The sequence below is a fragment of the Dermacentor variabilis genome, chromosome 6, assembly GCF_050947875.1.
Source record: "Dermacentor variabilis isolate Ectoservices chromosome 6, ASM5094787v1, whole genome shotgun sequence".
NCBI classification, from domain to species: domain Eukaryota; kingdom Metazoa; phylum Arthropoda; class Arachnida; order Ixodida; family Ixodidae; genus Dermacentor; species Dermacentor variabilis.
The window spans coordinates 138,569,432-138,592,110 of NC_134573.1; the positions used below are offsets into that span (position 1 = coordinate 138,569,432).

At 49.6% G+C, this 22,679-nt stretch overlaps 2 protein-coding genes across 2 annotated transcripts; one reads left to right on the forward strand and one right to left on the reverse strand.

The window, feature by feature from the left end:
• The first annotated feature begins 243 nt into the window (after nt 1–243).
• LOC142585304 (uncharacterized) lies at nt 244–4,246 on the forward strand. The gene is made up of 2 exons (XM_075695958.1): nt 244–662; nt 2,454–4,246. The coding sequence occupies exon 2, from the start codon at nt 2,523–2,525 to the stop codon at nt 3,636–3,638; it is 1,116 nt and encodes a 371-aa protein (XP_075552073.1). The 5' UTR covers nt 244–662; nt 2,454–2,522; the 3' UTR covers nt 3,639–4,246.
• Nucleotides 4,247–8,348: 4,102 nt separating this feature from the next.
• LOC142585305 (uncharacterized) lies at nt 8,349–15,121 on the reverse strand. The gene is made up of 3 exons (XM_075695959.1): nt 12,934–15,121; nt 10,819–10,910; nt 8,349–9,428 (listed from the first exon to the last, which is right to left on the reverse strand). Exon 3 carries the CDS (start codon nt 9,221–9,223, stop codon nt 8,504–8,506), a length of 720 nt encoding a protein of 239 aa, XP_075552074.1. The 5' UTR covers nt 9,224–9,428; nt 10,819–10,910; nt 12,934–15,121; the 3' UTR covers nt 8,349–8,503.
• Nucleotides 15,122–22,679: the final 7,558 nt, after the last annotated feature.

The window sequence follows — 22,679 nt, forward strand, 5'->3', positions numbered from 1 at the left end:
CGCGTATAGAGAAACGCCTGGTGTTGAATACAGGTGCTGGCTATTAAGACTGCTTTGCGAAGAAACCACATTGATTGCGCACCTATACGTGTGAAAGCAGACGCTGAACCCGAACCACCAATCGACACGACAGGCCAATGTAGTATATCTCGTATATCTTTGCTGAGGCGCTCGTACACACTATAGAGTCAATACCGGGACGCCAACGGCTTCTCCACCCTATGCAGCCTTTCCGCGGCCCCATGCTGCGGGTCCACCGAGCCGTTATCGAAGGCAGCGCGATAAGGACTCCGGTGTGCAAGGATCCGTGTATTGCAGCGGTCACGCAGTCGCGAAGCCTCGTCTGTGTGTTGAGCCTCGTCGCCTCCGGGCCGAGTGCTTCGAATCCACGAAGGAGCGCCAAAAGCGTGTAGCCGTTGAAGTACACGCATAGCCGTTGGCCAACGTGCATTAGCACTTAGCGTGCGAGCTGCGGTAAACAGGTGCATCCGCCCCGCTTGACGTCGTCGTATTCCACGAAATAATCCGATATGCCTTCAACGCGGGCACGGCTGAGGGCGCGACGGAGGAAGTGACCGTGAGGAAGCGGAACTGCGATGGTTCGTAAGATCGAATGTCCGATCGTAAGAGCGAAGGTCGAAGCACGGCGGCCAAGCAGACAGGTGAGCGTTTTCCGCTATACGCGCATATGCTTTGGCTCCGGAAGCATGAACTCTCTGATGCTCGCTGATGGAGCCAGAGTAGCTTAGCATACCGTTACCGTTGGGTACCGTTACCGATACCACCTGCCGCGCCGACTGCATGTGCGTGTGGTTCACCACACATGTGCTGCTGCGGGTAAGCGGTAACGGTAGGGCCTGTAACGCTAGGTTAGAGTACTCTAGTTTCCGCCCTTAGTGCATTGCATACCTAGAAGCAAGAAGCACGGAGAAAAAAAAAGTTCTTGTTTACATGGGCGCTTGCTGAAAACTAAAGGACATTGAGGATCGCGTCAGCCTCATGTGTTCCTAGCCCACCATTTACCGTGTAGCACCTGAGACGTTATCTTTAAAGTTAAAATGTAATCTTCCGCCTCCAGCTCTCTCTATATCTGCGTTGTTTTTATTCGCCTCAAGTGGAGTACAGGTTGTGTTCTGCAGATGCCACAGAATGATCTTTAATGGTCATCATAAGTGGGCGTCATGAGACCCCTTGCATTGGCAATTTTTTTTTTCGTACAAAGCTTTCGTTTCACGTCGTCACAACAAAACGCTATTACGCAAGTTGACAAAGAAAGGAAGGAATTAATAAAACTACAGTGCCATTAGTTTAACAAATGGCCACCAGGCGGAGTGCGCCGCGCACCAATCTCCTGCGCGGCCATCACCTCTTCTCGTAAAAACAGCACGCCAGCAATAGTTTTTCTTTCCTTTTTTTTTTCACCGCTTTTCTGACAAAATGCATATGTCAGGGAATACGGTGCCAAGTATCGAGGATTCTTTCCCGCGTATTCTCAAACCACCTTTGACTCGAAGTTCTTCCTCCACTCCACCGTACTGTTCACAGCGCCACCCTTCGAATGAAGAAGTTGCTACGCTTCTCAAGAATTGACGTTGAGTGTCAGTGAAGTCTAGCGACTCTTCTGTGGAGGGACAGCGCTGCCATCAACTTTCCTGAATCGAGGTCGAGTGTGGAGAGAACGGACAATTAATACGGTGGTAAAGATCTCGGATTCGAAAGTACAATAAAAGCGCCAGTTCTGTGCGCGCAAAATTATTCAGAATATGTTTCCGGTTTTAGCAAACCGCGCGGCTGTGTTCGATGTGCAAAACTGGCGATCAGTTCCAGTCTGCTGTTGCCCTTATCAGGTAAAATGAACAGGTATGAAAATGAAAAAAAAAAACACCAAAGAGGGCCTTTGATTTCGTGCTCCCCAGCTTCATGCATATTGTATAAAGTGTTGCAAAAAAGCTTACCTAATGTACATGTAAAGATGCTCCTTTCTTGTACACACATTTCACTTTGGACAAATAAAACTCAAGCTCGTACATCTCATGACATAGACAGCGGTTAAAAGTCGTTTCCAAGTAGTGATAAAATTTACGAGATTAACGATAGGACTAAACGTAACCACACACTTTTTATAGCTGCTGTTACCTCCTGTATCACTTGTATCATTGTAATCAAGATATTATCTTCATTTACTGCTGTAAATTAGGCCTGGTAGGCAGGAGGGGCGTTAAGGTGAGAAATAATTTAACGAGAACTGTTGAGATGAGCATGGTGAAGTTTTCAATGGTAATGTTTTTCAGTCTCAAAGTGCAAAACACCAGACCTGTTTCCTTTGACTTCTAAACGCCAAAATGCATTCTGCTGTCCAAAATAGATGGGAAAAAATATATGTCGGTACAGTAGTTCCTCTGTACAAGCTACCACGCTACATGTCTCTCAAGTCTCGGCATCTTCCGTTACAGGTACACAGCCGGACACATCCCTCCAAAACTTAAGCTAAGAGAAGAACACCAGTCTACGGGAACGACGCCATGCTGCCCACAGTGGCTATACTGTTGGCGGTCGCGGTATTCCTGATTTCGGCCGCCACCATCGCCTGGCTCTACCTCCGCCTGATCCGGCAGATGTCGTGGGATGATCACAAGGGATCGTACCAGCCGTCCAAGACGGAGGAGAAAGTCCTCGGCAAATCGCTGTCTCTACTAAACGGCACAGTGAAGGTCGCCGCTTTCGACGAAACCGACCACAAGGACGTGGAAGCGGCCGAAGAACAACCGTCGGACTCCAGCGTGACACTGTTGTCAGTCACACCTCGCGAGCCAGAAGACGGGCCCGCGCTCAGCGGTAGTTTCGCAGAGTTTGACCAATCACAGACAGCCTCCGGTACGCACTCTTCAGAGAACCATCCAATGACGTCAACGCCTGCAGACGGCCTTAGCGCGTGTCGCTATGCAAGGCCACAAGTGCAAACTGCTTACGTGGGGCGAGGTCTCAGCTACGCGTCCGTGTCCGCGACGCACACCGACCTTAGTGAACGCAAAGTGTCGGATACATCCAGGACTAACGTTCCTGACAAGCAGGCGACTCGACTGAACGAGCCCGCTCGAAGCCAAGGCGCATGCGCGTCGACAGCCGCAACGCGCCGAGAGAATGCGACGGGCGACGTCGTAGAACTGTCGCTGTCGCCGATGCTCTGGGACTACGCGGGCTTCGAGTGGCCCGGCAAGAACCGGGAAGACGTGTTCGCCACGGACGCTGACGCCTACGCCGGCTCAGAGTGCAGCGGCACCGCCGGGGAAGAGGAGGAAGAGGGGGAAGAGTCGGACGGTCACTCGAGCACGTCGGGAGTGCACGGAGGAGTGCGGAAGGCGGAACGCTCGTACTCTTGCTACCCGTTCGTCGAACACGGCCCGCGGCGAGTGCAGGATTACCGGTGCGTCCCGTTCGTGCAACCCATGAGTGCAGCAGTGCACTGCAGTGCGGCGTCTTCGGGAAGCTTGCCCATCTCGGAGGAAGACGAGGCCGACCAAGCGTTCTTCGGGAAGGCCCAGCACGACGAGACCTACAGGCAGTACCTTAGAAGTATCATCCTGAAGCGCAAAGCGAGAATGTACTACGGACTGTACGGCGATTTGCCTTACTCCTGAACACTACGAGAAACACCGGTACGCGCGGTCCTTTCGGCCATACGGGAACCTGTCCTTCCAGAAGCCTGAGTGTGCGGTCAATGACTCGTGCGTCTTGGACTGGCAACATTGCTTTAACCTCCTTCTCTATCTCTCTCTTTTTATCGATGTGCTATCAGCGCCATATCCGTTTATGGCAACACGCAGAAACGTCCGTGAATGTCCGTGAAGCGAACCTAAAGAGCTCGGACGCACGAGGCGCATAACGAGAAGGCGACACACGCGTTGACATTCCGCGCGCGCTTGCGTGGCACCTTCTCGTGTTGTTCCTCGCTCGTTCACGCTGTTGAACTGTTCACCTTGATCGAGAAGATTTGTGTGCATCGACGAAAACATGAATAGAACTTGAAGCAGCGTGAAGGAACGACGGCAGGGTCAAGAAAAAACAACCTCGACAGGGCGAGTGCTGACCTGAAGTTTAATCGTGGACGCACCAGGCCGCGTTCGCCCTGTCATTGTTGTTTTTCTCGTTCCTGTCCTCGTCCCTTATGTATCCTGGATGGTCCAACCCGCCCAAATCAAGTTATTGTTACAACGAAAACATGCTCAGTGTCTGTCTGCCCTCGTAATTCTGTCGGATTTTTTCCACTTTTAGTTATTATTGCACGCGCTACCAGATAAACAGTATATTACAGTTAAATGAATTTGGGCGGACCTTTTTCGCAAACAAGTTGTACAGGTCGCCAGTAGAGCTTACTGTCTATAATTAACTCTTCGAAGTGTGTGGGCTGGTCTGTCGTCATTCCAGCGCCTCTAAGCACTTTCCCTCTTGTGTCCCATGTGCACAGCCACAGCACACGGCGCAGGAATCCGCCGCAGACGATGCTGCAGGGCACCTTCAGCACTTCACGGGGTTTTTCAGTTGCTGAGCCAGCCCGGATTCTCCGGAGGGAGACCTCCTCCACCCGAGCGAGATTGTGAGGAAGGGAGGAGACACACCGGTGATTAGATCACGTGTGTCCCGTAGTAAAACGTATGAAGTTCCGGGCTAAGGAGATGGAACGGGCACAGAAGGGAAGGCAAGTAGTTGGGTTTTCAGGTGAAAAAGGAGAGTGAGTGATCTTGTCGGCTAAATTATCGTAGCGATCGTGAATGTAACGCTGCACCCCGTGGACTTTGCGATTAAGTAAGCGATATGTTTCCTTCAGTATTACATGCGCTGAATCATTTCTGACGCCAGTCCAGTAAGAGAATCAGGAGAGGCACTTGATAGTCGGCAAAGCTATTCCAATTAGAGGGGGTGCTAGATGATTTAGCCAGTCTCATTCGCGTAACGCTACTGCGCTTGTGTCGATCGAGCCACGGCCATGCGTTCCCGGCCACCGAGCGGCCGTTCTCGAGGGCCTACCGCAAGGAAGCCATATGCTGAACGCAACTCTATAGGAAATGTTTAAAGGAAAAGTACAAAATACTATACGGCACAATGCCAGTGCCGCGACACATATGCGTTTGTTCTGTCTACGTGCTCGTTTTAGTCATGAATTCAACTTTTTACGCGTTTGTCGTTTCCTGCATGAAGTAAGAAACAGCGTGACTGGAGTGAAGGTAAGCATCTCTGTACGGTTATTTCGTTGAATAAATGCTTTTACTTCGATCAAGTACAAATACACTGATGGCAGACACATGGACAGGGGGCGCAGACTTTAGATTATACCTCCGGAAAAGACCTCATCCCAAATTCTAACTAGATGATGCTCTCTGTTTTCAACAACGGCCACCAATTTTCTACAGTAGCGATTTCTGCCCTGAATCACCTCTTCGCCTCCCACCTATCCCTACGTTTAGGTTGGCTGTACCATGCCAGAATATTTTGCGTTCCCATTATGCTGTCCCTCAGAGCTGATCAAAGCGCCTTGTCATCGTCTCAGTTTCCCTCGTGTCGTCTGGGACCGCTTGCAGCCTTAGGAACGTTTTCTCGTATGGTGTTCAACGCTACAACGCATGTGTTGTACTGAACCAGAAGAGAAAGGCTCGAGGATTTGAACTCTGTTATATCCAAGCTCCCGCTCTGCGCTGTACTGTTGGATATCTATTTTATTCACGTTCAATAACTTTATCTTAAGTTATGGTGATACGTGTCCAAAATCTGCGCACCAAATGAGGGGAACTAAGGTGGAGGGCTCACTCATCAAATGCGAACCATTTCTCGGCAAACATTCGCCACTTTGACAGCATCTATCTATCTATCTATCTATCTATCTATCTATATGTCTGTCTGTCTGTCTGTCTGTCTGTCTGTCTGTCTGTCTGTCTGTCTGTCTGTCTGTCTGTCTCTATCTATCTATCTATCTATCTATCTATCTATCTATCTATCTATCTATCTATCTATCTATCTATCTGTCTGTCTGTCTGTCTGTCTGTCTGTCTGTCTGTCTGTCTGTCTGTCTGTCTGTCTGTCTGTCTGTCTGTCTGTATCTATCTATCTATCTATCTATCTATCTATCTATCTATCTATCTATCTATCTATCTGTCTGTCTGTCTGTCTGTCTGTCTGTCTGTCTGTCTGTCTGTCTGTCTGTCTGTCTGTCTGTCTGTCCGTCCGTCCGCCTACGTCTTGGTGCTCTCATGGTCGTTTCGTTAACCTGGTAGGCTCCCGCACACTGCTTCGCGTAACATCGATTCCCGCAGGGCGTGGGATCTGCCGGCTTTTCAAGATTCGCACGTATAACTTCGAGCACTGATCGCCAAGCGTATGGGGAAGCAACGGTTAACGAGCACCCCGTGATTCTATACTTGTTACTGCGTTCCCGTATATATCCCTATTAGCGTGAAACGTCGTTACGTTGTTTATTACGGAAATGGATGTGCGATCGGAAAAAAAAAAAAAGGTAATAAGCTTACGAAATCATGTGCTCCAGCGGGACGTCAAATACTGTGTGCCTGAGTATCAGGCATATAAAGAGATAGCCACATTTTGAAGAAAGATGTGAAGTATATATATATATATATATATATATATTCGCATGTAAACATTTCCACAGTACAAATCTCACGATGAATGTCGACGCTATAATGCAATTACCATTGAAGGAATGTAGCGACACACCGCACTGTCACCGCCGAAACGCGTAATGTATAACGCGGGCGCTGCAGCCGGGATCCTCTATCGCTCAACCCTGGACACACTGCGCCATCTAGCGCCGTCGCCTCGAAATCCGTGTATGACGCGCATGTATATATATTCAGACAAAAATGTCGGAATATACAGTGTGCCCGTAAAATCATGGTGCACTTTTGACCGGTCACAGAAAACCAACGAAACAAGATATACATGTGAAATCTTCACCAAATATAAAAACTCTCCAAGTTTTATACCTGTTCAGTGAAGTTCGATGTGGCCTCCATTTGTTGCTCTACACACATCTAAACTATATTGAAGTTCTTCCCACACACGGTTAAGGACGTCTGATGTAATAGAGTGAGTAACGTCTGTGATTCTCCGTTTTAAATGGCTAATGTCATTGATATACGCTAACTGTACACAAGTCGCGTCACATAACCCCACAAGTTCATGGCGCTGGGTCATCACCTGTGTGGCGCAGTTTTCACCTTTGTGTGCACACCCTTGAACATCATACTACGGAAACTTGGAGAGTTTCCCTGTTATTTGTTGAAGATTTCACATTTCTAGCTTGCTTTGTTGCTTTCTTGTGATCGGACAAAAGTGCACCATGCCTTCATGGACACACTGTATATGACGCGGTTTGAATCCCGCCCCAGCATCGGATAGACTTTAAAGGATTTTATTGCTATAGAAAATGTATGGACACTCTAGGTGCATTTCTGCCGCCGCCGTCACCGTGATGTTCCATATAAAGTCCAAGGGCGATAATAACGCCGCCGCGCGCCGTACGCTGTATGCGCGAGTAAAAGCATGTGAGGGTGAACCGACCATGGCGGCTCAATTTCGCGCGCGCAAGGAACCGGGAGGAGGGAGCGGAGGGAAAGGGCACGCGTTCTACTCCGGCGGCTCCTACGTATGGCACGGCCGCGCGGGCGCTATCTTGAAAGCGATCTTCGGTCGCGCGCGGGCAGCTGGGGGAGAGGAGGGAGAGGGCGTTCTGCTACGGCGGCTACTGCGTATGGCGTGGCTGCCGGAGCGCGTAAAGTATCCAAAGAATGCTAATCATATTCAAATACTGGGCTAAAGTTACGTAAAGAATATAATAATATTTTGGAGTTTTACGTGCCAAAACCACTTTCTGATTATGAGGCACGCCGTAGTGGAGGACTCCGGAAATTTTGACCACCTGGGGTTCTTTAACGTGCACCTAAATCTAAGCACACGGGTGTTTTCGCATTTCGCCCCCATCGAAATGCGGCCGCCGTGGCCGGGATTCGATCCCGCGACCTCGTGCTGAGCAGCCCAACACCATAGCCACTGAGCAACCACGGCGGGTTTACGTAAAGAATGTGTCTGACGCAAGGTGTGCCTGAGACAGTGGATTTAAATGTTCTTTCTAATGGCAAGCATCATGCTTCCCTTATATATTTAGAAGTCAACCTGCACATTCCGTTCACACCAGCAACATCCGTCCAAAAACCTCTTTGCTTCAACATCCCACCAATGAAGTCAGTTGCGGTGTTCTCTCACGTGTACAAACACCCTTGTGTCTTATCAGATAGGCGGCACAACACAGTCGTGAAAAAACACGCTACCAGAGACGAAAATAGCAATCGCAGCGGTTTAATCGAAATTCACAACCTGTCACATCAGTCATATCATCCTGGACGCGTGTGCGACGAACGGCAAACACGTTATTGAAAACAACGCATACGAACGAGATTCTGAGTGAAAAAAGAAAAGATACCAGAACTTCACTCGTTCACGAGCCAACCGGTGACACCTGGCGGCCGCGAGGGCCTTCTTCCAGAAGGATGCACGACCTCACTTCCAAGCGGAATCGCTCAGCACCGTCTAGGTCCGTAAGAGGGGAGCACGACTCCCTGCGGTTCCAGCTGCCGTCCTTCAGGACGCTGGGCAGGGACACCGCGGCGACACCTGCTAACCTCGTGCAGGCCGGGGCGCCGTTCTCGTCGCGAGCATTCGGGAACAGCAGCGACGCACTGCTGCACCCCAAGTCGAGTTTCTCCAGCGTCACTTGTCCGTGCACCACGTCGCCCTCGCGGATGTCTCCGACGTGCCACCGCTGCGGTTGCTTCGCGTCCGGCGGCCCGTCTAACGTGACGCGACAAGCGGCTGACGCCAGGCGACAATTCCGAGGCGGTGGCGGTTCCTTAACCTGCCACGTGCTGTCGTACAACTCGATGACGCTCGAGTAAGAAGAGACCTGCTCGGGCGGCCCACACTTGCGCCTCTCCAGAGGGGCGACCACCGCGGAACTGCTGCCGCCGTTGCGAGCGCCGTCGCTCGCCGTAGAGGGGTCGGCGTAGCCGTTGTACAGACCGGCCACGCTGTGGGCAGCCGAGTTGAGCTTGAAGGCGGCCATGCAGGAAGCCGAGTTGAGGCCGTAACAGAGGCAGACTGTTACGCTCAGCACGACTAGGACGACGAGGACGATGGCCAGTAGGAGGAGCAAGTGCATGACCGCGCAGCTAGCCGCATTACGCCTGCCCCTGCTGCTACAATGCGAACCGCTAGACGTGGTTCCGCAAATTAATACTCTGTTCTATGGATGGTCGTGCCTGGTCCGATAGCGCACGGGCCAGCGTAACACACTTCCACTGAGGGCTTGATGAGGTCCGCCGTACCCAGACGTAATGTCGTCGATGGAGCGCTTGCTGCGTAACCTGCGTGAGACAGAGCAACAGTGAAGCCGGTTCAACATGGTCCAGCTGTGCGCACCGCTTTGCCTTTTTTTTATTGTGATAGCAATTATATGGACACTCCAGGCGCATTTCTACCGTCGGCGTCGCCGTGATGTTCCGTATAAAGTCCAAGGGCGACAACATCGTCGCCGCGCGCCGTATGTGCGAATGAGAACTTGCGAGGGTGAGCCTGCGATGGTGGCTCATTCTTGCATGTGCAAGAGAGGAAAGCGGGGAGCAAACGCGCCCTATTCTGTCGGGCGTAAGACACCGGGGGGAGGGGGGCGTTCTACTTCGGCGATGGCTGCATATGGCGCGGTTACGCGGGCCCTATCTTGAAAGCGATCTGCGATGGGGGCAGAATGCGCGCCGAATGCTGCTGATAGCTTCGTGTGCGCTGTGTTCGTGCCACCTAGTTCGCGTTGAAGCGAGAATCAGGACAAAGATCGGCACGTAAAAACACATCATTTTTATAACGAAGGTCACTTCACTCGCTGCTGCTGCCGCGCTTTCTCACTCCATCGTTTCTACAGAGAGTGTGCGCAGTCATCGAGTGAGATGTGTTCATCTTTGCTTGTGCATGCGTGTCACCATGCTTGTTATGTTGGTTAGCAAGCGAATCTTTGAAAGTTTATACGGCCGATAAAGCTAATGTCCCTACTTCGTACAGTTTTCTACTAATTTGCTATCGCAATCGATGTTTCGCTTTTCGGGCGATGCTGCGACTCTTTTCTTTTTTTGGTTAACACGCAACAGTAAAACCAGGACCAAGACATACGAATTATAGCGGTGCCAAAGACGTACAAGAAGGGCGCATGGACCCGGCTCCTGTCATACGTGTCCAGCAGTATTCCAATTCTTGTCCTGCCTTTGTTTACTATAGCGCCGTGCTGTGCCTTGATGCGCAAGCTACGATGTCTTAATCTCTTATTTTTAACGAGACCAACTTCCTCCTTCGATGGTAACACGCTGCAAGCCTCAAAGCAAGTGTCGGGAAGCACACCTTGTATATTGTCTGTCGAGAAGCAAGTTGCGGGCAAGTAGCGTGTTAGGTCTGACGCTAGTTAACAAAGTGCTGTCAGTGACATCCTTAGCCTCGGCTAGCATGAAGGCCACCTGCAACTGGAGTGTTTTCTTTCGTTCTCCACAAGCAAGATAGCGGGGCGAGTTGCATCCTGTTTGCCTTTCCAGAACGAGGACAGCGGGGATAGAGAGATAAAGGGATTCGACAAAGAAAGCGCGAAGGTGCCATAAAGGCATGCTTCAGCGATCTTGTCTGACAATCAAAAGCCTCAAAATCTGCGACGAAACCGCTTGCGAAGATCACATCGTTGATGTATCTCGAGCACTGAAATATACGAATATAACGAACCTGCAGTCTCCTGGCCTTCCTGCGGCTGTCTTCAACGCAACGATGTTTACAGTGTCCTGAGTCACTGAGGGCTGCCGTGCCTTTCTACTACACTGAAAAAAAAAAACAACAACAAAAGGTTGTAACTACACCCGAGTTATTTGAAGTTATTCGATAGTTCCGCGTGTAAATAACAGCAAAAGGAAAGGGCAAGGACCGATTGTAATCGTCGCCGGACTTCACGAGTCCAAGAAGTTCGTATCTCTAATAGCCGATTTATCTTTAGTTATCTTTGCGAGCACCTGTTAGGAAAAGGCGGTAATTAAACGTATACTGACCGTGTGCGGGGGACACGTGCGAGGTTCAGCCTCTCACGGGTCGTTGAGGCAATCGAAACCAACGACTGTCGTCAATTCGTGCGCCTGACTGATAGCAGCGCGGCACGTGAACAAAGATAAACGGTTTTCAGCCCTCTTTGAGATAAAGCGATAACCTGCTGGCTGTGAGCACCGATTGCGTTGCGAGACGCACGCTCTATGAAGCTCCCCTGAAAAGCGATTCATGCAATTACTGAAACGGCAGTGCGATAATGCTCCCCACGCGGAATGCCGAGCCTTCCTACTGTGTGGGCTCTGTGCGCAGGAGCAACGGTCTTCATTTATTTTTAATGTGAAAGCATTATGTGCCCCACGGAGCCAGAAAAGCCAGCGTTGTCCGCAACGAGTCGTAACAAAAATCATCATCATCAGTGACGTCATCGGCGTCTCTTATGACGTCGGTAATACAGAAATAAAGTTAGAAGTTACAGTAAGGTGACTTAAGGGGGAGTAAAGTGAATCAAGGCGAAGTGGATTGAGGTGGATAAAGGGGTTTAAGGTTGGTACAACTTAGAAAGGTGGATTAAGGTTGATTAAGGTAGAGTCGTTAAGGACGCGTGAGAATGTATGACGTCACGTATCATGGACGTAACCACGTCAGCGTGTTTTCGCATTCAAATCGAATATGGATACTTAGGTGACTGTCGATTTTCATCTCCTTTTCTTTTTTTCTTTTTTCTTTCTTTTTGTCTTCGCAAGCCCAGGAACCACATCCTGCAGCAGGTGCGCGCTAACTATACGCTGCTTATGCTATCCATTTGCGCCTTAACAGGCAAGTATATTACTGAACTGCCAAAACGAGTGCAGATTCACCCGCTTGCAATGGCTGACGTTACTCGCTATATGAAGCTCGAAACTAACCGTATTTCGTTGCCATTGCAAAACATGTTAAGAGAGCTAAGAGGACGGAAGAAATAATAAAAAGTACACACGACGAATAACGCATTCGCCTTGTTCGCGCCGTCCTTTTACAGCCGTTATCATGTTCCCCAGTTTCAGGCATACCAACTCACTCAACTTTCAGCAGTACCTTCATGGTTACAAGTGAGCTATATGTGTCGTGGATAAAGATCCAGCATTATCTGATATCGTTCTTGGATTGCGGTCTCACGCGATGCCTCGAATAGGCCTGAGACACTTACTTCTGAGTAAACCCTGGCCATCGGCCAGGTTTTCAGCGCAGAATATCGAAGAAACCACTCGTGCGCGCACGATATATTCCACTCGCTAGGGCTGCCCACACTCTTCTTCAGCCTTTATATACATGGCGCATCGTATATCACGATAAAGCATTCACCCTCCTATACGAGAATAACTCGCTGCTACCACCGACTTATCTTGAAGACATACCACACGAACTTTGTCGTGTGCTGACACAAGACCATGCTGCACCGACGATGCCCATAACTGGACCCGGGATCCCTCAGTGCTATAAAATCTTTCCCTCGTTCAACAAACCTACACTGTCTCTTTGCTTCCATGGAAAAACTTGTCGCGACTATGTAAGACTACCCCCACAGCGCAAAAACTTGACAACGCCTGCGTCATATTCAATATTATCTTGAATTTTTTATCCTAGTAGATGGCGTGGCTGCCTTATCTTCCCTAGCATCACGAGTTCTTGGCCCGGTGGGGGGAAAAATAGAGAGAAGAAAGAAAGACATTCCTCGGAGAAAATCAGGCAGTCAGTATAAAGCGGCACTAACATCCACAGAAGCGAATAAGGCGGCGCACATTCTCCAGGGTGGAATATACGAACCTGGTGACACCGACGCGCGCTGAGGAACTGTAGAGCACCAGGACGGCAGTCGCTCCTTCGAGACTTGTCCGCTGCGGCTGGCTCGCAGGGTTGGTTGCCGTCGGCTTACGCGCTGCGTTGCGGGGTGGGCTGGGTTAGGTGTTCGGGACGGCATCGGAAGTCAGGGGTTTCCGAGGGCCTCCCCGACTGCGCGGGCACGTAAGAGAGGGGAGGGCGACATAAACGTCCTTATCTGAAGGCGCGCGGCAGAGCGTCATGAGCCTTTGGGGTGGGCACGCGGCGTCCCTCCGCGACGCGTTATCTTATCGCGGAGGGGGGGGCCAAAGCGTCGCGGAGCTGACGCCTGTGTATGCCTTGTTGTCTTCAGTCAGAGGCAGGGCTGTACCTGGGCGGTTGCGACTGTGCAACGGTCAGAGGCTCACTTATCGGAAGATACGCCGTCCTCTTTGTCTTCCTGGTATATAAAGACAGCCCCGCGGTACTTTCTTTTTTTTTTTTTTTTTTTGCGGTACAGGACAATCTCACAGTGGATCACCTTCACTGGTTTGCTCTTTTTTTATATAGTTTCTTGGTTAATATTGCAGGTCGTCACGCGCAAGCTTTCGGATGATGTGGAAATCGTTTTTCTTTCTCTTGGTGGCGCGTCGACTCGGAGGGGTATGATATACGTTGCCTAAGGCAAACACAGAAGTTGAGGGAGCCAGATTAACCAGCGAAGCAGTAAAGCTGTGCCTCCCTTGTGGTGCGTGCGCTCTGGGCAAGTGCTTTTATGCGGTACGCCCCTGTGCAGTGCGCACAATACACGGCGAACGGGCTCGCGGCCGCGCCGCCGTTCCAGGAAACTTTCCGAGCTCGGAAGGAGGCGCCGATTGCTGCAACCTCGGAAAGCGAGCTCGAACCGCCACCGTCCCTGCATCTGTACCCTTATCAGCTTTGCAACTGGCTGAATGGGACAATGAGCACCATACGGAAACCGAGCTATCTGTTCGAACCGTATACGCATCGTCAATGAACAGTCAGTCTACACACATTATTACGCTCACGCATCATCCATGCCTGGTTATTAGTAAAGACATCTTGCTCCCTTTGATGCTGTGAGGCAGTTCGCACCTGTTTTTTTTTTTCTTTTTACGTCACCATTATGAGTCTATTTTATGTGCCCACTACAAGATGGAGCTCTCTACGAGCGATCCATCTGCACCGGGAAGGCCAATTGACATTCTCGTGAGGGAGTGTGCCATTTAAGATACTACCATTTGATAAACGCTAAATTGTCAAGCCTTTGCCAGGAAATAACTCAGCGCTGATCTAACGCTTGACGTATCTTATCTCCCTTGTTAGTCAGAAAAGCGAGCGTTTTCGGATTTCCGAATTCAATCGAATACGAATATTCAAGACAGTGACTGAATATCAAATGGAATACCTAACATTTGCACTTTCTAAAGAAATACAAATAAACTCGTAAATATCCTGTGGAATCCGGTTGGCAAAGAAAGAGCCTCATTCACGTTATGATTTAGATATGTGGCTTTCAACAGCTGGGCGCGTCAGGTCAACTGGGAGTCTTGTAAAGGAGACATAGCGGAAAGGTGAACGTATCTGGTGCAGCAATGATGTTACACGACAGTAATGAATTAAGGACTCCTACATATGGCCTTTCTCCCTGTAGACTGTAACAACTGTTGTATAGTATTCGAGCAGAAACCGATATTCTAAAACTTCGAATCGTTAATTCCCGAATCGAATTGACTATTTGATATGACTTCGAAAACTTCGAATGTTCGCACGCCCCCAAAATGAACCACATGAAATTAAATTGTAGGATTTAACGTCCCAAAACTGCACAACAAATAATGAGAGACGCCGTATCGGAGGGCACCGTATTAATTTCGGCCACCTGGAATTAGTTAACGTGCACCTAACGCACGGTACCCGAGCGTTCTTGAATTCCACTGCGGCCGGCGCCACCGGGATCAAACCCACGACCTCGTGCTCAGTAGCGCCTACGGCATAGCCACTCGTGAGCTACGCGGCGGGTCCCGACAGGAAGGAAATTTGGAGGATGAGAAAAGAAATACTTTATAGAGCTTCGCCAAAGAGCTACAACGACCCAGAATAGCACCTCCCAAAAAGTAACGGCCTGCCGGCTGTTGCCGGCAACATCCTGCTAGCCTTTTTTTTTTTTTTTATATACGAAAGCGCCAAATGGCCCATTTACCGAAAGAGCCGGCGTCTGTCATGCAGCAGCGAAACGGCACGTAAGCTCCCATTGCCATTGGCTGCGACAACCACGTCACGAGCGCGCCTGGACGGAGCAGAGCGGGCGAAAGGGAACACCTGCAGCCGCGATAGCGCGCCAGGCGTCGCGTGAGGGGAAAGTCTCTCTTCGCCCAAGACGTCGGTCGCATGCGACGTTGGCACTGCAGGCTGCTGCAGCTTGCTGGCTCGGGAAGCTCGTACTGCTATGGTACGTTACTCGCAGGGCAAAGTTCGAAGGACCACTCAGCGGAGTTCAATTGGACATTAATGCTTTCGCATTCACAACTCGAACAAGTGCTTAGGTGTCCTCGAGGTTTTCTTTTTTCTCTTTTTCTTTTGCGATAGGCTGTAGACCTAAAAAAAAATGGGTCAAGAGAGGCAGCGCTTCTCTCTCTCTCTCTCTCTCTCTCTCTCTCTCTCTCTGCGTCTCGAGGTTCACGAAACGCAGGCTGCATTCCATCTGCGACACGTTCACGTCACTGCGTTTGTCCATTCTGCGAACTCCATCTGATGACCGCCCCGATCTTCTGACGGTTCCCGTTCCTGGTCCACGCTGGACAGTGGCGTGATCCAGATCTTCATGGTGACCCAGCAGCAGCGGAGGCTGAGCAGAACCATGGCCACGCCAAACACGATGAAAGCAATCAGTGTGGCTTCCATGTCTCTCCAGTCATCTTCCAATCACACCTGAGTCGGCTCACGGATGAAGGCGGCATGGAACATCAGACCGTTCTGTAAATGGAAACGCTGGATTACAGGCTGCACAGGTGAATTGCTCTGTAGGAAGTCTCCCTTTTCCTTATCCCCCTTTTCCCATCTGAATAATCAATAAAGTTTTCCCTCCTCCTCCTCCTCATCAACTTTCATTCGGCTGAGAACGGTGGAACGGTGGATTCTCTTTGCGGAAAATGAGAGATAAATTAGGAAGATTTTAAATTCAAAAGGGTTTATCCGTCCATCCGTGTTATATATATATATATATATATATATATATATATATATATATATATATATATATATATATATATATATATATATGTGTGTGTGTGTGTGTGTGTGTGTGTGTGTGTGTGTTTGTGTGTGTGTGTGTGTGTGTGTGTGTGTGTGTGTGTGTGTGTGTGTGTGTGTGTGTGTGTGGCTATGATTTATTACTGTGAAAGCTGTTATGACCACGAAACTGCCTTCGGGCTTGTCCGTCCGCACGCCCGCCCGTCCGCCCTATCTGTTATGCAGTCGTCATCATCGGCTGTGTTCCATTTACGAGAGGGCAAAGTAGACAGCTAAGCGTGCAGCGGTAATCTCAAGTCTCGTTCCAATTCTAACGAAGCTGTTAAAGAACCATTAAGTCGAAGACAGCTTCACGAAGGCAGCATCGAAGTCACAAACGATGCAAGCTACGTTGCTGTGCAAAGATGGCGACTGGGCAGGACGCTTGGAAACTCGTGGGAGGACCTGCGTTATAAATGGTATTAGCCGTCCGCGAACCGTGAATGATAAAAGTGTCCTAGAACCGAGCCTTGCAAAAAAAAAGGAAAAAAATAATTTTGAGCTGTATTGTAAGTACTTAGATAGTAATCAACGGATTATTTAAGTGACTATGGATATTGCCCGATATTCAATATAGAAGTGTCATACCACGAAAAGAACTAAAATATTGATTACATGCGCTTGTTATTAGTATGTAGAAGGACTTCAGACGCAAGAAAGTACGTGAACAGCAGTGACACAGAGCAACACGTAGAACTTGTTTTTCATTTAGATTCCTTTTCATTACTTTCCGTAGTACAGCGACTTACGACATACGGCTTTTTTATGTATAGTATAAGAAGAGGGTTACATTTACATTCAGCGTTAGGTTCAACGTTTCCTTTTGTCGTCGCTATTCAGAACATACAAAAGTAAGTTGTCTCCGTAAGGGGACACTGACTGAAAGGGCTAGCTCCCTTTGGTCTCTCAGCCATTTCCAGGCGCAACAATTGCATACATGCCAACCTATGGACTTAAAGATTCGTAAAATTCCAGCAGACACGACGGAAAGGTAGACAGAACGATAGTAGGCACTTTGTAACGTTCGCCCTCAGCACACATCATCCACATTTTATCAACGATGATTTACTTTCAGATGCACCCCACCAGCAACAGCAAGCTTGGAACAACAGAGTTTGGCAAGCAACAGTTTTTCGATCGCAGTGATCTTGTTCTGCCACGAGAGGGCGGCACACGCGCCTTCACAATTTCCTTCTTGTACGATTTTTTTTCTTTTTCTTTTTCGTTTTGCAATCTTGCCTACGTCCCATTTTTCCACACCTTTGAAACTTTTTTTTGTGAGCAAAATTCAGTTGTTGTTTTTTTCGTAAAGCTTGACGCAACACTCGTAAAACCTCAAAGCGAGCCCAAATTCAAAAAAATATAACTCGGGACAGTTGGCACTGGGCAGGCATGCAAATTTCGCCATTGTGCGTCCTGATATCGAGAAATAAAGGAAAGAGGTTTATTACCTTGCGCCAGTTTCCTGGCGGCTGGGATGAGGATGTCGGCACGACTCGAAGCCGACGAAGCGCTTCGCACGTTGATTCATCGTCTCTTGGTGTATGTACGGCTGGAGAGTAACGGTGCCCGATTCGACACGCAGCTCGACACGCAAAGGCGACAATCGGGTTTGACCGTGGAGTCGTACACACACACTAAGCACGCTGAGAGCACGAGACAATCGCCCGCCCGGGGACAGCTGCACGCGGTCTTCTTCCACGAACGAGGTGGGAATGTAAGACGGATGTCGACGGCCCCCGCTTCATCCTCTCGCGCAGCGTCCGCTTTTCGCCTCGGATCTGATAAAGCGTTTCCCTGTGGCGCTTCGCGCCACAGGCACTCGAGGCACGAGCACTACCTGGTGTGACGACGGCATCACGCAGCGCCCGACAGCTACTGGATGGTTTGCGCGAATCGGTGGTGTCTTTCCGCATCCCGTGGTGATTTCGGACAATGTCCTTTTTTTTTTCTTTTTACTCCGAGTGGACATCGCAGCTCTTTCGATACGACGTCTGAAGAGCCCCGCCGTGTAGGTGGCCCAAAGGGGGACTGACTTTTGAGCTAGTTGGTCTTGCATGCTGACGTACGCTAACTTGGCGCAAAGTGGCGGATAGAAACAAACGAATAAAAAGAAAACAGACCGGGACGGGCGCTTCCTCGGACGGGCTTTCCTCACGTACCTAAACGCGTAGTCGAGGCGAGGAAACGGAGAAATGAGATTTAGCTTCGGTGATTTTAAATTACGGGATTTAACAGACCCAAAGCAGCTAACGGGTAACAAGAGACGCCGCAAAGAAAGCGAAAATAAATTGCTCACAAAGCCTATATCTTAAGGAAATGTGGGGATTGTTAGGTGCAATATTCTGGAAAATTTTTGAAATGTGTCAATTAGGACTCAAATAAAAATTCTTAAACCCTGTTTTCGGCTGTTTTAGAAGCAATATATGAAATGCTCACACAATTTTTCCCTATTCCGTGGAAGGGCCATAAACGGCAGAAATTGCACGTACCGAGGAAACGGGGCCACTCTATACATGCGTCACGTGTACAGAAAACTTGAAGGGCAATTGTGTGCTTGGAAGATAGTTACTGAATTGTCGTCTCCTCCCAATCATTATACTTTATGCACAGCATGTAGTTACTGTCCCCAGGTAACCTTGGTGAAATACATGCGAGGCACGGCGTTTACAGTTCGTTGAAATAGGCAACATATCATGAGTGACGAGATATAGTTTCATCTCTGTAGCTCAATTACGGCCTTTGCTGGAAGTTCCTCAAGCGTTCTCGGCTTTCGTACTATATATCGTTGTTCGCTGTATTTTCCCATGTGATAAGGCAACTGCACAAGACGCCAACTTCTAATTCAGTGAAAATGGTGTGAATGTCTGTGAAACGCTGGCCTCCAACTGAACCTAAAGAAGTGCCGATTTGCAGCGCGGCAGCTCACCATACTAGGTTACGTCGTCTCGAAGGATGGAATCCTCACCGATCCAGACAAAATTCGTGCCGTAGCTGAATTTCCTAAACCGAGGTCCGTCAAAGAAATGCGCAGTTTTGTCGGTTTGTGTTCCTACTTCAGGCGCTTCATTCGCAATCTCGCCGCCGTCATATCGCCCCTGACGAAGCTCCTTGGCAGCAACGGACCTCTCCATTCGTGGTCGTCCCAGTGCGACGAGGCGTTCACTAAGCTCCGTCGTACGTTTGCTGACGTCTCCTCCCATTTTGCGCCACTACGACCCAACGGCACCTACTGAGGTACACACAGATGCCAGCGGTGTTGGCCTCGGCGCTGTCCTAGCGCAGCGCAAAGAAGGGTTTCCTGAATACGCGTTGTGGCATATGCAAGCCGTATGCTTACTAAAGCCGAGACCAATTACGCCGTCACGGAAAAGGAATGCCTGGCGATCATCTGGGCGCTTACCAAGTTCCGGCCCTATATGTATGGTCTCCAATTTGATGTCGTCACGGACCACCATGCACTATGCTGGCTGTCGTCATTGAAGGATCCCTCAGGCCGTCTCGCCCGCTGGGCGCTTCGCTTACAGGATTACGATATCCGCGTACTGTACCGCAACGGACGCCAGCATGCTGATGCTGACGCCCTCTCACGTTCTCCCTTGCCAGACGACAATGCCTGCTGCGCAATATCACAGCTTGACGTTTCTTCCGTCCACATTGGGACCATCGCTTCTGAGCAGCGCAAGGACCCCTGGATTGCCTCCATCATAGACTGCCTTGCTGATCCGTCATCGCAAGCTCGCCATTTCGCCATTCGCGACGACCTGCTTCATCGACGCGATTACACCTCTGACGGCCGCCAGTGGTTCTTAGTTGTACCTCGAAGCCTGCGTTCTGAAATCTGCGCATCGTTCCACTTTGATCCAGTGTGTGCTCACTCGGGACTTTTCAAAACCTACCAGCGCCTCCGACGACGCTACTACTGGCGAGGAATGTACAACTACATTCAAAAGTTCGTTCGCTCATGCCCCGACTGCCAGCGCCGAAAATCTTCACCCCACCTCTCGCTAGCTGGTCTGCAGCCTCTACCCTGCCCTACCCGGCCGTTCGGGCGCGTTGGCATCGATTTGTATGGGCCACTTCCCCTGACGTCGGCTGGTAACTGCTGGGCCATTGTGGCAGTAGATCACCTTACACGATACGCTGAAACCGCCGCTCTCCCAGCAGCTACAGCGCCCGATGTTGCACCATTCCTCCTTCGCCGATTCATCCTGCGGCATGGTCCACCTCAAGAACTGCTCAGCGATCGCGGACGCGTCTTCCTGTCGGAAGTAGTTGAAGCGATTCTCAAAGAGTGCCACGTTGTTCGTCGTACGACTACGGCGTACCACCCTCAAACGAATGGCCTCACAGAACGCTTCAACCGTACGCTCGACGACATGCTTTCAATGTACGTTGCCTTCGACCACACGATCTGGGACGCCATTCTGCCATTCGTCACCTACGCGTATATAATAGCGCTACGCAGAGCACCACTGGATTTTCACCCTATTTCTTGCTGTATGGTCGACACCCTTCGCACACCATCGACACCATTCTTCCGTACCTGCCGGATGCATCCGAGTGCGTGCCTATTTCTGCCACGGTCAGACATGCAGAAGAGTGCCGCGACCTCGCACGGGCCTTTACTTCCGCTGATCAAGAGCGCCAGAGGAGCACTCGCGGTGACGCCACTGCCACGGTCACCTTCGATCTGGGAGCGTTCGTGTGTCTCTCAGTTCCTTTAACTGGCCCTGGCCTCTCATCAAAACTGGTCCCCAAGTATGAAGGCCCTTATCGTGTTCTCGAACGCGCATCTCCTGTGAACTATGTCATAGAACCAGTTGAGCCATCTTCAGACATGCGCCGCCGTGGACGAGACATTCTCCATGTCGACCATTTAAAGCGTTACTACTACCCGCTCATCGTGACGAGCTGTTAGAACGCCGGACGACTCCCTTCTCGCTCCCGGGGGGTGATTGTAGCGAAGAGAGACGCTAGTGTATATATATATATATATATATATATATATATATATATATATATATATATATATATATATATATATATATATATATATATATATATATATATATGTATGTATATATATATATATTGCTTTGAAGTTCGTACAAGAACAAGTCCGAATCAAGTCTATATATAGGGCGCAACGGTGGCGTAGTGGTAGAGCATCCGCCTCGCGTGCAAGAGGACCGTGGTTCGAATCCTGGTGCCGCACAATTTTCCACCGGATACTAAAAAAAAAAAAAAACTCGTGTTGATAAAATTGCATAAACAGGCCTGGAGTGCGGCCTCATCCCGGTGACCAGAACCCGTGTAACGCACTCCCTCACCAGAGCAGGATTGGCCACCCTGGTGCAGTACTTGTTCACAACCTCCTATATGAATACAACAATCAAACCCCAGCCCCTCAGTCACCAACATCTGCGAAGCAACTGAGGACGGCGGCGGTCAAACCTGTGACGCAGCAGGCGGTGCTAAGAATCCCTGTGTCCGGACACGAGCCGTATGTAAAATTACTCACAGATATCTATAGCGGCTCCACAGCCACCGTAGTCCTCCATCAAGAAAGCAACAAAATCCCAATAAAGGCGCCAGGCAGGGAGATACGATCTCTCCTGTGCTATTCAAAGCGTGTTTACAAGAGGTATTCAGAGATCTGGATTGGGCATAAGAGCTAATGGAGAGAGCTACCTTAGTAACTTGCGATTCGCTAATGATATTGACTTGCTTAGTAACTCATGGGACCAATTGCAATGCACGCTCACTGACCTGGAGAGACAAAGCAGAACGGTAGGTCTAAAAATTAATCTGCAGAAAACTAAAGTAATATTTAACAGTCGCGGAAGAGAACAGCAGTTTACGATAGGTAGCGAGGCACTGGAAGCGGTAATGGAGTACATCGACTTAGGGCAGGTAGTCACCGCGGATCCGGATCATGAGACTTAAACAATCAGAAGGATAAGAATGGGCTGGGGTGCGTTTGGCAGGCATTCTCAGATCATGAACAACAGGTTGCCATTGGCCCTCAAGAGAAAAGTGCATAACGAATGTGTCTTACCAGTACTCAAGTACGGGGCAGAAACCTGGAGGCTTACGAAAAGGGTTCTACTTAAATTGAGGACGACGCAAAGAGCTATGGAAAGAATGATTTGAAAGAATGTTAAGGGATAAGAAAAAATAAATTATGGGGTTTTACGTGCCAAAACCACTTTCTGATTATGAGGCACGCCGTAGTGGAGGACTACGGAAATTTTGACCACCTGGGGTTCTTTAACATGCACCTAAATCTAAGTACACGCGTGTTTTCGCATTTCGCCCCCATCGAAATGCGGCCGCCATGGCCGGGATTCGATCCCGCGACCTCGTGCTCAGCAGCCTAACACCATAGCCACTGAGCAACCACGATAAGAAAAGAGCAGATTGGGTGAGGGAACAAA